Below are 16,391 nucleotides of genomic sequence, written 5' to 3'. Positions count from 1 at the left end.
CACCTGAAGCAGGGATGCCATTGTTTTTTGTTTTTTTGTTTGTTCGTTTTTGCTTTTTATTGTTTTCTTGTTTCATTTTTATTTTTACAGCTTCGTAGCAAGTCCTTATCTGGCAGTGTGAGGAATACACTAGTGTTACTATAATTATTTTATATTAAAGAATGGAGCTCAGTAAATACTAAAATCAAATTTGAAAAAGAAAAGATGTTGAATTGGTATCAAAATTCTGTTCTAATTTTGATCTCAATGGAAGAGAAATTATAGATTTTTAGAATAATTGGCATCTTTAACATTTTAGGTTTTTGTCATAGATTTAGTTATACTGATAAACTCTCTGCTTAGTATTTTTTAAAGTTTATTTATGTATTTTGAGGGGGAGAGAGAGAGAGAGAGAGAGAGAGAGAGAGAACACAAGCTCATGCAAGAGGGAGAGGCAGAGAGAGAAAGGGATAGAGAGAATCCCAAGCAGGCTCCATGCTGACAGCACGGAGCCCCATGAGAGGCTAGAACTCATGAACCAGGAGATCACGACCTGAGCCGAAATCAAGAGCTGGCTGCTGAGCTGACTGAGACACTCCAAATCTCTGCTTAGCATTAACAGTTTGCTTATTCTGTTAAAATGTTTATGTTTATGGCAATGCCATCTGCAAATATTGACATTTTTTTCTTTTCCCCAAAAACCCTTTTTTTTTCAAGATTTTAATTTTTTTTAAGTAATCTCTATACCAAACATGAGGCTTGAATTTATAACCCTGAGATCAAGAGTCACCTGCTCTTCTGACTGAGCCAGCCAGGTGCCGCCCCTGCCCCCCGCCCCCCCTCCACGTAAAAATTTTTTTTTAATTTCTAATTAAAATTTTTTTTTAACCTGAGAGAGAGAGAGAGAGACACTCCAAGTGGGAGAGATGCAAAGGGGCATACAGAGTGAGAATCTCAAGCAGGCTCCATGTTCAGCCCAGAGCCCGATGGGGAGCCTGATCCTATGATCCTGGGATGATGTCCTGAGCTAAAATCGAGTCAGATCCTCAGCTGCCTAAGCCACCCAGGCGTCCCTGCCCCATAAATCTTAAATCTTGGGATCTATTTTTGCTTTTCCTTGTGTAATGGTGGTAGCCAGCCCTTCCAATATGATATTGAATCATAGCAGTGAGGACAGCCTTTTTTTATTTTCATATTAAGGGAATATACCTTTTAAATTCTTTATTAAATATTTCAATTGCTACGAATTTAGATAGATTACCATTTGTCAACTTAATAAGAATCTGTGCTTATTAGTTTCTCTTTTTTGTTTTTTTTCTTTTAATACTAAACAGGTCATGAACTCTGAGACTTTTTTTATTCATCTATTGAAATCTTAAGTGATATTTCTGTCTTTGACAGCCAAATAACACTAAACTACATTCCTGGGAGGAAGTTCTTGGGATACACCACATTAAAGTAAGAGGCATTACTTATTAATACTATTAGATTCTACTGATGTTTCTATAGGGAAAATAAATAGTTCTGTAATTTTTAGTTCTTGCTTTATCTCTGCCAACTTTAAAGATGCACTCTATCTTCTCTAGGCTCTTGCTTTTGACTTGTGATATTACCTGTGCCTATTTGTCCCATCTCTCACCATATTCACTAACCCAAATAACTTTTTCTGTATGGCATAGTTCAGTAAATATTTTTGTACCTTTATTTTCCTAAAGTCACAAAGCATTATTTATTTTCTCTCCATATTCTTAAAGCAGTTTGAAAGTGCAAAAACCTATATGTCAAAACACAATGCTATGATTTTTTTTTAATGTGTCATGTTAACACAGAAGACTAGAAATTCCCAAGGAGGGACTAAATCTTACCGCCTTTGACCAACTCCCATGACATCTGGTATAGGGCTTGTAACATAATAAGGGGATAACAAGGAAGAAACATCCTTTTAAATTTGTTTTCTTGTGTAGGAATTTCTTATGTTTATTTTGTATAAGATGTTTCCCTCCAGACTGATCCCACTTTAATTCCATGCACCCAGCATTTCTTAAATGCCAAGCTCCTCAGCTTACAGATAACCAGATGAACTTTATCAATAAATGGCAATAAACAAGACTTGAGTGTGTTATTTTCCTGATATATATCCTGATATATCCTGCCATATATATATATATATATATATATATATATATATATATATCACTAAACCACAAAGACCAAACTGCTTCTTCCCTTGAGAATTAGCCTTCAGTCCAAAGAGAAAGGACATACTTCAGGAATGCTTTCTGGATAACATACTATGTTTATATATAAAGTTACAAATGCTACTGCCCCCGTTTTAAGATAATTATAGATAAATATTTCAAACTGTCCCTCCTCACTTCCATTAAGAAACGTATCTGGCGGCTTCTGGGTGGCTCAGCCCATTGGGTGTCAGAAGCTCAGGTCATGATCTCATGGTTCATGATTTCATGTTTCGTGAGTTTGAGCCCCTCACCAGTCTCACTGCTGTCAGCACAGAGCCTGCTTCAGGTCCTCTGTCCTCCTCTCTCTCTGCTCCTCCCCTGCTCATGCTCTCTCTCTCAAAAAAAAAAAACATTAAAAAAAGAAAAAACGTATGTGGAATCCATCTTACTGCAGTCAAGAATAAACTCACTAATATCAAGTGTTTATTTTTCCTATTTCTAGAAAGATTAAAAAATATAATCAGTGTGGCTGGATTTTTTTTGCCCGAGGCTGATCATGTCACTTGTGACCTTTATTGATTCAGGTATTCATATATAGGAGAATTAAAATGCAATAAAATTTTCTAGAAGTCATTTATACACACCATCAAGGAAATTCTAAGTGACTCTAGTTTCTGTTATCCCTTCTATTGTGTATCATTAGAGGAGTCTGGATGTCTGCTTTTGATAACCAGACCCTCTCCAGTCAACGCAATCCCTAAAAATGGCCCCACTAATCACATAGTTATTCAAGTCAGAAATTCTAGAGGTCACCCTTAAATCCATCTTTCCTTCATCTTACACATCCAATGAAGTTGCCAATACTGCCAGTTTTATATCCAGAATATATCTGGACTATCTATTTCTTCCATTTCTAATACCACCTCAGTAATCAAAACCAAAATAAGTTCTTGCTTGGACTACTGTGGCAATCTCCTCTCTGGGTTTCCTGCTTTCATCATTGTCTCCTAAAATCCCTTTCCATTCGAGAACCAGAGGGATCTTTTTAAATATACAAACCAGAATATGCCATCCCTTTGCTTGTGAAAGTGAGTGACACTTTCACTCACTTCCTCTTCCAGCAGACATGAAGTAAATCTGAGCTACTTGCCCTGGTTGACAAGGACTTGTATAACGTGGTCTCTGACTACTTTTCCACAGCACATTGTGCCACCTCCACCCTGATCCACTGTGGTCTATGCCTCATGTTCATTTCTTGTACGTGTTATTTCTTGTATATGGTTTAGAACAGCACAACGATGGACATAAGCTTTTCCTTTGCTCTTATCCTGGCAACTTCACATGACAACTCAAAGATGACCCTGTCCACTCCATGTAAAACATTTAATTTCCTGTCCATGTTATGTTCTTTCATATCATCATCATCTCTGTCTTTTTTATTTCTATTTCTATTTCTCTTATACCACCAAGTCTGTGAAGAAATAGACCTCCCTGTCCTGTTGAGTGCTATATTCCCAGCACCCAGATTTCTGGGAAATCCTAAGCAAATACTTATGAAATAAATAAGGGTATTGGAAATTTTGTCACGTGGAGATTTCATATGGTAAAAAGCACTAGCTGTAAAGTCCGTTGAGAGAGATTCTGCCCCAGCAGACACTACTTATTGATACTCACTCTCTCAAAGATTCACTATAACACAGTTTCTAGCAGAATACTGTGCCTTGGCAGGGTTAGATTATTAATTTTCTGTCTTTTCATAAAACTATCTGTTCCCCTTTTCCATAGCAGAGTGAAATCTAATGTTTTATCACTTATTTGCTTCTATAATTTATCCAATTAGACCCTATGTCTTGGAAAGATAAGACAAGAGTTTTCTTATCATATCATATATTTTGTAGAAAATAAATTTAGAAAAATTTAGAAAGGTATCTTTTTTTTAAAGTTTATTTGCAGAATGATTATAGCTCTCTCCTTGAGCCTAGATAATCCATTCACTTTTGCAAAAATTAGACTTCATAAATACGGAATTGCTCTCAAAATTTAGAGGTTGAATTAAAGGAGAAAAATAGAAAAACATTAAGTAAAGTTGTAGTTAGGAATGCATATATTAGGAAAAGAGAATTATTCCAATGACTCCTAAATTTTCGTATTCACTTGGAACATAATTGTTAGAATCTAGTTCATATTTGTGAAGAGTCATAGGTTGGCTCTGGATATCTTTGCCTATCCAGAGGGGATCCAAAGCAATTAAAATTTACCTTCAGTGATTTCTCATTTTCTTTTATTTGGTCTCTAGGTTAATTGAAGCCTTTGTTTTCTACAGTTTTTCTTCTCAGACAGTTTCCTGTGCTATTCCTTCTAACAATTATCCTTCTCTCATTTGTGCATAGTAATAGATAGCTGTTATCTATTAATAATGGTACCTGCAAGAGATGGTGCTTAAACTCAGGATGTATGTCAGATGATGACAGGTAACTCAAGCTGGAAGAGGAATGCCCCAGACATTGATTCTTCCAGCAAATGCCTATTAGCCTTGTGATCTAGATGAAACTGACATAAAGTGTGTGTATGTGGGGGTGGGGGGTGGGGGGAGGTATGTATACACAAAAACACAACTTCACAATCCTGGTAATGAATTAGAAGACCACAGTTCAATTCTGGTCTCTCTTACTTCTTAGATGATTAATCTAACTCCAAAAAATTTCCAAAGACATCTCTGAACCTCATTTTTCTCATCCACCAAACATGCTACAATTTAGGCAAACCTAAAGTGTCCTATGAGCACCAATGTTTTGGATCTTTCTGAAGGTCCAAAAAGTTGTCATTAATCTGTAAGTGTGATCTTTTTATAATGTCCCCCCTCTTAATTTTGGGTGTTTGAAAAGCTGTGATTTCTGTTCTGCCAATTCTTTCATTCCCATCTTTTTTGAAAACTTCTCCATGAAGACTTCCTGAGTGTTCCCACTTAGAGTCACTTAGTTTTTCCTCAGTTCTTCCATATCACTGTTCATAACTTAGATTCTATTTCTTATCATTACAAGCTTTCCATTATAATTACAGAGTTTTGTTTAAGTGAAAGTTATGGGCTTTAATGTCAGACCAATCTAAGTTTAAACCTAGACTCAAAGTACTATTTCAAGATGATAGAGAAAGAATGTCTCAACAATTAGGTTAGATGCAATTAATTAGTTCTACTTTATAAATAAGGGAATTAGTTTAGAGATGCCATCTCATTTAATCTTTCTTTATCAAATATATAGCCTATTTCCTGAGATGATTGATGCTCAATACATGTAGGAAACACATTCTTTCCTTGAAGATAGTCCATCCAGTCAGGGGGATTTTAAGTTGCATGAACCCATTAATACTAGGATTGGGTCAGAAATACTAGGACTAGAATATCTTTACTCTAAAGAGTGTATCATGTAAATAAAAAACAAAATAATATACCATGGAATACATAAATGTGTGTTGACTAAGAAGAAAATAATACAAATAAACATCTACTTTAATGACAGCATTTCTGTCTTCTACAGTCATCAAGAGGGCAATGACCACAGTGGCAACAATATGTTTAACACTGGCCAACTGAGTTACTCTGCAAAAAAACTTTGTATAGCAAATAAAATAGTATTGGAATGGGGAAAATAAAAATATATTGAAAACTATTACCTGCAGAATACATTCCACAATTATTTTCTCCACAAAAACACAATAATAAAAACTTCTCAAATACAATGTGATGTATTTCCTTCTCGTCCCAGGTATTATGAACCATTATTTTGTTCTCAAACAAAAACCTGCTTTTAAAACTGTTTATCTTCAATCCAATTTCTTTCCAATTCAAGGTTAGTTTCAGAAAAACAAGGAGCTACCCTTCCAGGGTTTTAGTAGCATAGGATTATGGGATGAAAATTATAAATATAAGATTAACCCCAATAACTTAATTTGGCATATGTATATATATGTATGTGGGCATATATATATGTATGTGTGTGTGTATATATATGTATATGTGTATATATGTGTGTGTATGTATATATATATATACACACATATATATATATATAGTTTTTCCATGTTGATATTCATGTTTAAATTGTGCATTTATATAGCTTTTATAGTGATGCCCACTGTTACCTTATCTTTTTGACTGACAATGATGTGATTTCAGTCATGCTCAGCCTTTCCAACAGTGCCAGTGATGGGATTTTTTGAAATCTTATTACTGGTTGCACTGTCCTGATCTCAGATGGAACTTTCAATCAAAAAGGCAATCAGAATGTTATATATTCGTGAGATTCCCTGCAAAGCCAGTGATCGCATAATATAACTTGTTGGAAGGGCCTACTTGCCCCTGGTCCTTATGTGGCTATAAAGAGTAATTGGTTACTTAGCTCCCAGCACCCGCTTTTCCTTCTCCAAAATACAGCACAGCCCAGAAGAGTCTCAGTATGGAATTTGGCTGCTCCTAGGTGGTTTCCACATCTCATGCAGAGACTTGTCTCACTTTAAGCATCTGATTAAGGAAACTCTCCCAAAACACATGTGACTCTTTTTAAGCATCCTGCTTTCACTGGTGATGCCCCTAGATCCAAGTTTTATTTTCCATACATACAAACACCCGCACATTTTCCCAAAGCATTTTCACTGTCAAGTTTATATTTCAGAAATCACAGTTCTGTGCAGCAATGTTAATACTTGCATATAATTTCTAGCATATTTTAATCATCCTATTATAAACTATTCTTAATCTTATAACTGTATCATAAAATATTATTGGAAGGTTGTGTTCTGAATACTCTGTGGTAACCATGCATGGATGTTTAAGAGACATTTTTGTAATATGATTTGCTGAAATAGTAGACAGGGTTGGGGCTGAACTGTTTCCAGGTGGTGTCCAGTCACCCAAGAATGTATCAGTTTTCCCAGACAGGAACTTGAATTGTGAGGTGGGCAGAGGGAAATAATTTTGTCTCACCTGACTCCTACTTATTAGTCATTTGCTGTTAGGCAGAGAAACCTTGTGCAGGAATGAGTTTTAAGAATGGAAAACGACTAATGCTTAGGACACAATAAAAACCTACAGTCACATTAAAATGCCTGTGAACTGAATCAGCATTTTTATTTGAAAACTAACCACACATGTATATGTAAGACATATGTATTACTGCAACAGAAAACAATGCAGAAGTAAAAATACTCATTCTGATAAAATTCAAAAAATGTATTATTTAAAGAGTTGAGCATGGAGTACTCAAAGTCTGAAAAAGGTTGGGAACCCCATCAACCTGTCTTGGTTGAGGAAGTCCTAACAAGTCTCTTGCTAAAATACAAAGTACTTAAGCTGAGTGGGGGGCGGGTGTTTCTCGGATCTTTATGTAGATTCAGGGTACCCTAAAAGTACCATTGAACATGGTGTTAATTACTTCATTCCATATTATAAAACTTTAAATGGACTTTGAAAGCACAAAATGCTAGGAGGTGGTGGCAAAGTAAATCACCAAGAGGTTAAAACACTTTCATTCTCCCTTCCTGGTCAAAATAAATTTTGAGGTAAGATTTAGGGAACTAGTATGATAGACACCATCTCCTACCCTCCCCAAACCACCATATAAATATTACCCTATGGATTACCAAGACTGGAGGATATAGATTTTGTATTCCTGAAAAAGAGTGTAGTTTTTCCGTCAAACATGTTTGTATGTCAGTAATCTAAGGGCTTCACTGAGAAGTACATTAGAGATGCATCTGGTATACAAGAAATAAGTAAAAAGGTAATGATTTCACCTTGGTTTAGTCAGAATATTACCACTGGTTACTCTTGCAACTACTATTACTAATCTACATTCACTAAGTACTTGTCTTAGGTACTGTGCCAAGCTGTGGCATAAAGTCACTCTGGACCATTACTTTTACCTCAAGAAAAAGTGTCCAGTAGCCAGAGCATAAAACATGAACTATTCTCAGGCAACAGACACTCAATGAGTCAACTAAGTCCCTGGATAGTTGTAAATTCCAATATTCAAACATTTTATGTCTGTCACAGTGGAGGCGGTCTCCAGGATTTGATATCTTCAGTTTTCTAGCCAAAGTCCTGCTCTTCCCAGGCAACCCCACGCCAGGGACTGAGATGGCAGGGGAAGTAGACCTCAACTACTTTTTCCCCAATGACAGACCCCTCATCAGGCAGTCTTTCACTCAGAACCCATTTGGCAGAAGTCGGTCAGGTCTGTATTGCGGTTTAGATCTTTTTTGCTAAATCCTGGATACTGATCACGTTCCTTCTAAAGGTTTTAGACCTGTACTCCTAGCTGGAATCTTTCCCTCCTTATTCTTGTTTCTTTTCTTTTTACTCTTAACTCTATTACAGCTTCTGCTGCCAGGAGGACCCAACAAGCACAGCTGGACTAGACTTTCTGTACATCATGTTCCTTTAATGTCCCTTTTGCTTTGTGTTCATTGCCAGGTTATTTCTTTCCTCTGCTTTATAATAATGACTCTTAGAAGTATAAGTGATCCTCGGGATGATTTAGTTGAACATTGTAGAACTCTAATTAGAGTTGATGTCTCTGTTAACAGATCTTCATCTGATTAGGGGAAAAAAAGTGATGACAACAAAGGTATTTATAAAAATATATTTCACAAAGTAGGAAACAGTACAGGAGTTTCTCTGAATACAATACATGAAGTAAATAAACAATATTGCATTAAAGCAAAGTAGAAAATTAAAATGATCTGCATGTAGTACTTGATTTTTATCATACATTTTCTACTCCTAAATGGCAGGATTGTGTTACAAATTGAATATGCTCACATCTTCTAGTGCTGTCCTTTTTTGGAGTCTACGACATTCTGTGCATCACCATGAAGATCAGGGAGAGAAGTGCTAAAAACAAAAGCAGTAAAATTATGTACAAACCACTTCCTGCTTTAAAACAGTGGGGGCAACTTGAAGCATGTTTACTGGGCAGGGAATTATGTAGGTATCTAAAAGTCTAGAGTTTAAATAGTCACATGAATCAATATGCTTTCAGATGTTTGTGCTTGTAGTAAAAACACCAAATACTAGGATTATGAACAAAATAGAAAACAGTCCAAAAGTTTCTCTGGGAAAATGCTGCTCCTGCCATCACCAGCCACAATAACGCTTTCTACTCTAAAGAGACTCTTAGCTCCCCTTTTGATAATATTGCCTGCCATACTCATCTCATCAAAATGTACATGTATTAAACATTCATTGTGTGTATATATATATATTTATATAAAACAATCTAAAGGATTATTAATGGATATAATTTAGTTTTTTTTTCCATATAGTCCCTTAATCTATATAGATTACCAACCTTAATAAATAAAAGCATTAATGGACATCAATAAAATATTTATTTCGAGAATTAAACAAATAAATTCACGCGCTAGCAATAAAACCATCTGTCTCATATGTAGTCCGCTGTGTGATACGGTTTATCTTTCTGTCCTTGTGGAAGAAGATGAAGTGGAGGGAATGAGTAATCCTGCTTCCAGAAAACAAGCCTGTTTGAATGGGATTTCTCTCCTCCCACCACTGAGTTGGCAATCCCCACCCGGGAATGGATTACGAACATGTGAATATTTTAAGGCTCGACACAATATTTAAAGATGCTATTCAGTCTCTGATGAGTGGGGCCAACAGTTATGTACAATGTGCGGTCACCGTACCGTATAATCTAGGAGGCCTCCCAAAACTCCAGAAAGTCATAACGTACAGCAGACCAAGTATTGCTTTATCGTTTGTGGCGGAATCCTTATTGGTGAAGGGGAAAAAACCATTTGCATTTATAAAAATCCTTGCAGAAGACACATATCAGCAGCACATTTCTTGCAGGTCCATTTTTCTAAGAAAGCACCTTTTAATTTTGATTTTTTCCTCTTTTTAACCATCTCTCTAAGGATTAGCCAGGATCCCAATCTTTGTCTGTGGTGGCTAAGTAAATATCAAATATCCAAAGACTTCTAGAGACTCCACATACTTTAATTCACACTCCACAAGATTTATAACCTCCTAACATATGCTTTTTATTATTAATTTTTGGTTCAACATTGAAATGTAGTTGAGTTTATAGATGATTGGTGCTAAACTTGCCTCTAAAACAAATAGCCACATTGGTTGTATCTAAGGGGTGTGACCCTAGAATATTACAGAATGCTCAGTTCCACTGATTAATTCATAATCCACTGTCAAGTTTCTTTGTCACTTTCACCAACAGAGTAGAGTTCTCCCAGTCTCTTAAAGCGGGGACCCCAGTCACTGAGGTAGTCAAAATTCTGGTCTGAGTCTGAGGTGCTGGACTCCAGGGAGCTGAGGGACCCAGCCACAGACCCTCGGCCTTCATAGCCATAAATCTGAATGGAGTCATATGGCGGGGCAGTTGGGTCATTATCTGCCTCGTGTAGCCGCACATTTATGAATTCATCAACATCAACACCATTCGGAACAGGAGCAAGCCCTTGCCTTGGCATGAACTGCAAATCTGGTTAATATCCTTACGAGGTAAAAATCCATTAATTCCATCTGGGTTTTGTAAAGTTGCAATATCAAAAGCCTCTGTATCTTCCTCTCCTCCTCCCTCATCATCATAGCGAATGATGTTTTCTCGTACGTCTTCATCATCTTTAATAATTAATGGCTCGTTTTTATGTCGCCGCAGAGTTACAAACAGCACCACAATTACTGTAGGAAAAATGTGAAATAACAATTAGCTCAATTTGCAATAATTTCACAAGCAACATATCATGTATGTACGAGAGAGAGGCGTTGTGTAGAAACTTGCCAGCATATAGCCTTAATACAATTCACTTGGGAATAAATTAAACACCTTTCTGAAAGATGGGTTATTGAATTCTGAGTGAGTATTATTCCAGGTTGCTTCTGTTTATTAAGTGGTGGATGAAGTTGGGTTAAAAGAATTAATTTGGCATCTATCCATGGTGAAAGCTGCATGTAAGACTGTACGAGCTCTAGAATAAATGGCACACAATAGAAAACAGCAAAGATAAAAATAATTAACTTGCTGTGGCTCTTGGGCAAGTTATTTAATATCCTTTGATTCCATGTCCTTCTTCGATAAAGAAAAAGTAGCAGAGTAAATCATATCTAGAATATCTTGTGTTTTATCAGCTCTTCAAGACTCTCTCCAATCAAATAATGTTCACTCACAGATGAAGTGATATATCAAGATGAATGTCAAATTGGCATACGCAATTTCTTGCCTTATAAGGAAGCTGGGGCTTCTCCATCTGGGAAGATACGCCTAAAGGTAGGCAAAAGGAAAGGAATACATACCCAACAGGCAAAGCCAGCCAAACCAAACTAGGGTTCACAGGGTAAATATGTCTAGAAATGTTAATCCAGGCAGTGGGTGAATAGAACGGATGTGACTGGAAAGGTAGTAACTGCCATATCCTTTACTTAAGGACAGGATAAGACATAATTTTCTTCTTATATATCTTTCTAGTCTCTAATGTTGTTTTTATAATTAGAAATTTTTAATGGAAAAGTACCAAAAAAAAAACCTTTCCTTCATTTCAATCTTCATTTTAAGTTGATTTTAATATCCAGAAAAATAGCTGAAGAACACAGTGTAATTTTGAAAAATATTTTGTTGTTTGCTTGTTTGTTATCTTTTAGTCTGACCAAACTGTGTGTTTGGCTGAACTCAGCAACGCAATGTATACATCCTTTAGAGAAAAGAGTATTATGGACACACGAGAGCCTCCCATTACAGTAAACTGGTGTACATCAGATCTGCAGGCCTTCTTATATGGTAGATGCTGTTGTAACCACATAAAGGTCTGTCCCCACTTCCACCACCATTAGAAGTAGTTTGTCTTTTCACTGGTAATGGGATTGAAAAAGGCACTGGATTGTCCTCTCCAATTGGACATTGGCTATCGTGGCACTTTTCTTCCTTCACCCCTACTTGGTAACTTCAAAGCTTGGAGAAGTGCAAGAAAGTTCCTTTTCCCCAGAAGAATGCTGATACCTGACTGGGGTTCGGGTTTGCTGTCCTTATTTAAGTCATTTATGAACCAGAAAAATGGTGACCATTAAGCTGTGAAGGAAATACGTACCTAGCAGCAAAATGATGCATGCTAATATAGCAATTAAGGCGCCCATACTGAGTCCAATCGGAAGGACATAAGCTTCAACATTACAAGACTGGACAACACCATCACTGCTACAGCCACAGACCCGGATGGTCAGGGTGCTGGTGCTGCTCAGAGGAGGATTCCCACTATCACTGATTATGATTGGTAAAGATAGACTTCTTGCTTCTGGCGGTTGAATCCGTTATGCTTTGCCAAAATGCTGAGGGAATTATCTGGAAAAAGTGAAAATTACAATAGTTTGCATCATTTCCAAATGGCTGCCCAAACAACACTTGTTTTTCTAGTTCATAAATCTTCTGGAAAACTCAAGACAATCCCAACTGCACTAGACCAGCTAGATTCTTTCCCCCTCCCCCTTCCCCACCTCCCCAATTGACATGGACCAAAACATCCATGCCCTGCAAATTTAATAAATGGGCCCCCACCATGAATTAATGAAATTTTACCATCACTTTGTAAATGCAAAGTATTTCTTTTATAAAAATAATCTTCAAGTGTCCTTTCAGAAGACACAATTTAACCCATGTTTCCATAAATAAGTTTATTTTTTCCCTCATTTATCCTGATAATGCAAAATTGACTGAACAGAATTGGACCACATTTGAAAGGCATGTTTGAGAAATTCTGCTTTGAAAGATACAGTATATGACGATATGGCATACAAAACAATGCACTCTGTTGTCTCCCACAGGTATCTAAAAAGAGTCATTCACGCCCTTGAGCATTTAAACTAACAAAGTCCCATTACTGCCAATTGGAGGAGATATGCCACATATATTAAATTCTGTAGAGAAGACCTATAGTGGTTACGCAAAAAAGAATAAATGGAAAAGTCATTGGAGCAAATGCTCCATTTTACGTGTATCAGTCGATTATGGAGAGATATATTCGTTATCTAGAGCAACATTTCAAGACAATTAAGACGTACTGAAGGGTTCATTTCAGTTCAGGGTAAAACTTGTCAGCGAAGAGTAATTGAACCCATGCTAGCCCTATGGTTCTCAAAATTTCACCCCTCAAAATAAAACTTTGTAGTCATTCATGCCCAGCTCATGAAGTATAGTCATATTGTATATATTAATTATTGTTTTCTCCTTTTGATTAATGAAAGATATATATCTATTCAAAATGGGAACATATTTTCCTTTTTATATTCTACATGGAAGCAAATAAACAATTTCAGATAACGTGTATAATATTATTTGAGCAAAAGGATTATTTCAGTTCAGATTTTTTTCACATATTGGCAAGTTTGTAGACCCTAGAATACCTGGCTACCTCATTGTTGCATAATAAGCAGGGATTCCAAACCATTGTTGTCCAATTCTTGGTCATTAATGTCCTTCTGGCTTCCAGAACACTCAAATACATGAACACATATTCTACTCAAATGACTTTAAATGAATGTGTTAAATTTTCTGTACCATATAGTGCTATTCCAGAATTAAAAAAAAAAAAAAAAAGATGGCCGTACCCCAAAATAGATGTATAAATTATATTTATTTTTGTTTTGTTTAAGATATAAATGGATCTCTAATGCCTTGCTAGTAAGCAATAGGAAACACTCAATTGAGTAACACTATTTTTTGTAAATTTCTTTTCGTTGTGCCTCATTAGTAGCTGAAGACTGAAAAGAGTTCTCTAATAGAGTTAAGTAGTGGTGTACCAAATGATCCAGTTATCTTTATTTCCAAGACATGGAGGGAAATACCACTAAGCTGAAAAATGGGAGAACATTATCTCAAAACAGATACAGAATATATAGTTATGTTATATTTTCAGAAAATGTGTGACAAGTTGGAGTACAGTTAATTAGTGCAAGGAACATTTGTGGATGATTTCATATACCATAGTTCAAAACAGAAGATGGGAATTGTTCTTCAAGATGCAATTAATAAAATTACAATGAGACTTTTGCCTTTTTGTGGTTGACATTATTTATATGGGAAACTATTTTTGCATATTCTCTCTTTAAAACAATCTATACTGATAATTTAGAAACTGCAGCAGGAATATTGCTCAGTGTCGAAAAAAACTATGCTCTTTAATACGTATAAAAGCATTAGTGAGTCCACCACTAAACTTACAGTGTTTACTATTCCTTGCATTTGCATTTGTTATTCCCGTCCTAGATAATGAAAATTATTATCTGAGTAAAGGAAGTCTATGAGTCATTTTTGGCAAATTTTACCTGCTACCTCCAGGCAAGTCAATTCCCTATTTGTCTATTCATTTTTCTCCTTTTTTTTTTTTTTTAATTTTTTTTTCAACGTTTTTTATTTATTTTTGGGACAGAGAGAGACAGAGCATGAACGGGGGAGGGGCAGAGAGAGAGGGAGACACAGAATCGGAAACAGGCTCCAGGCTCTGAGCCATCAGCCCAGAGCCCGATGCGGGGCTCGAAGTCACGGACCGCGAGATCGTGACCTGGCTGAAGTCGGACGCTTAACCGACCGCGCCACCCAGGCACCCCTCATTTTTCTCCTTTAAAAAAAAAAACAACAACAACTATTTCTGATTGGTGTTTATATTTATTATGGATTTATTTTATTATGCCAAATGAAATTGTCATTATTGTACACTTTAAAAAAAAACAAGTATCAGCAGTTTCACACAGTTCAAATTCCTGCATTTGAAATACATTAAAAAAAATCTACATGTGGCAAATATCTTTTATGAAGTTGTGGTTAGTTTCTTTAAGACTTATGGTGCCTTTTAATTTCATGAAAGTTTTAATTTAATATAGTCAGTTTTATCAATCTCTTTTAGGTTTGTGCTTCTAAACTGAGTTTTTAAAAGTAAATTACATGAAATATATCTATAATGCCATCTGTCACATTTAGGTGATTGTATGGAATTGTGTGTGTGTGTGTGTGTGTGTGTGTGTTTCTTTCTTTCTTTACTGGTAATTGATTTCCCCAAGGTTAATTATTGAGTAACTTATCCTTTACTCACTGCTCTTCAACTCTCAGTTTCTCACAAATCAAACTTTTGTGCACCCTCACCCTTTTAGGAGCTATTATGTTCCCAATGCTCTGTTTTTATAAATCTGCATCAGTAATACACTTTTATGTATGGAAACTTCATAATAAATCCTGATGTTTATTAGATTAATTTCCCTTTCATGTTCTTCTTTACGAGTATCATGGCTATTATTGTTCATTTGCTAATCTCTGACAATTATAGAATCAGATTAGCAAATTGTATGAAAATCCCTATAAGAACTTTAGTAGAAATTATGTTAAAATATAAATCAACTTTGAGAGAATTGGCATCACCTTTACTGTCTTTAGTCTTCCATTTCAAGACCATAGTTTCCTTATTTTCTTTAATATATATCACTAAACATGTAATTTTTAACTTTTAGCTACAAGAGAATTTCACATCTTTTGTTAGATTTAATATTGGTACTGTATATCTTTTGTTGCTTTGGTAATATTATCAAACTGCAAAGTGATATTAATATTTTAAAAGTGCACTTTCTGATCATTGTTGCTAGTGTGTAAAGTGTAATTGTTTTATGCATTGATTTTAATTCTAGCAATCTTGTAAACTTTTCTTTATTTATAAAAGTAATATTCTCATCACAGAGTTCCACTTCAGCAAGACAATGATGTGAGGAGCTCCACAGAACTGTTCCCTAGTGAAAATGGTGATTATAAAAGGAAGACCATTTAACATCTCTGGAAATGGTCCTGGAGGCAAGCAGCAAATGAAGAAACATTTATCCAGGACAATCTACCAAAGGTTGGTAAGAATGACGAGACTCATGTGTGAAGTAGAACCCACTTTCTCCCAGCTCTGTGAGATGGAAAATCCACTCTATACTGGTTCAGCCAAGAACATAGGGCTCCCTGTCCCCTCAGCTAAGACAGTTAAAGAACTGTCTTAGCAGGAGATACAGGGCGTGAGCAGTCTCATCCTACTATATTATTGAAACTAAATTTCAAGTGAGTGCAGCCAAAAGAGGGTTCCTTTCTTTCTCACAGCCCTTGCTTGTGAGACAGAAACTCTCCCTGGGAAGGGTTCCCCTGGGGATATAGGGCCTCAGTTACCCTTGCCCTAGCCTATCAGGCACTG

General features: G+C 36.1%; 1 protein-coding gene across 1 annotated transcript in view; it reads right to left on the bottom strand.

The window, feature by feature from the left end:
* Positions 1-8,829: 8,829 nt before the first annotated feature.
* The window catches only part of CDH8 (cadherin 8), a 367,090-nt gene continuing 359,528 nt past the window's right edge, over positions 8,830-16,391 (bottom strand). Inside the window, 4 exon segments of the mRNA XM_030299517.1 lie at positions 8,830-10,676; positions 10,679-10,872; positions 12,273-12,461; positions 12,464-12,523. Of these exon segments, the coding sequence (XP_030155377.1) occupies positions 10,380-10,676; positions 10,679-10,872; positions 12,273-12,461; positions 12,464-12,523 (740 nt within the window). The 3' untranslated portion in view covers positions 8,830-10,379.

Source organism: Lynx canadensis, chromosome E2 (genome assembly GCF_007474595.2).
Source record: "Lynx canadensis isolate LIC74 chromosome E2, mLynCan4.pri.v2, whole genome shotgun sequence".
NCBI lineage: Eukaryota > Metazoa > Chordata > Mammalia > Carnivora > Felidae > Lynx > Lynx canadensis.
This window is presented reverse-complemented; position numbering and strand designations above follow the sequence as displayed.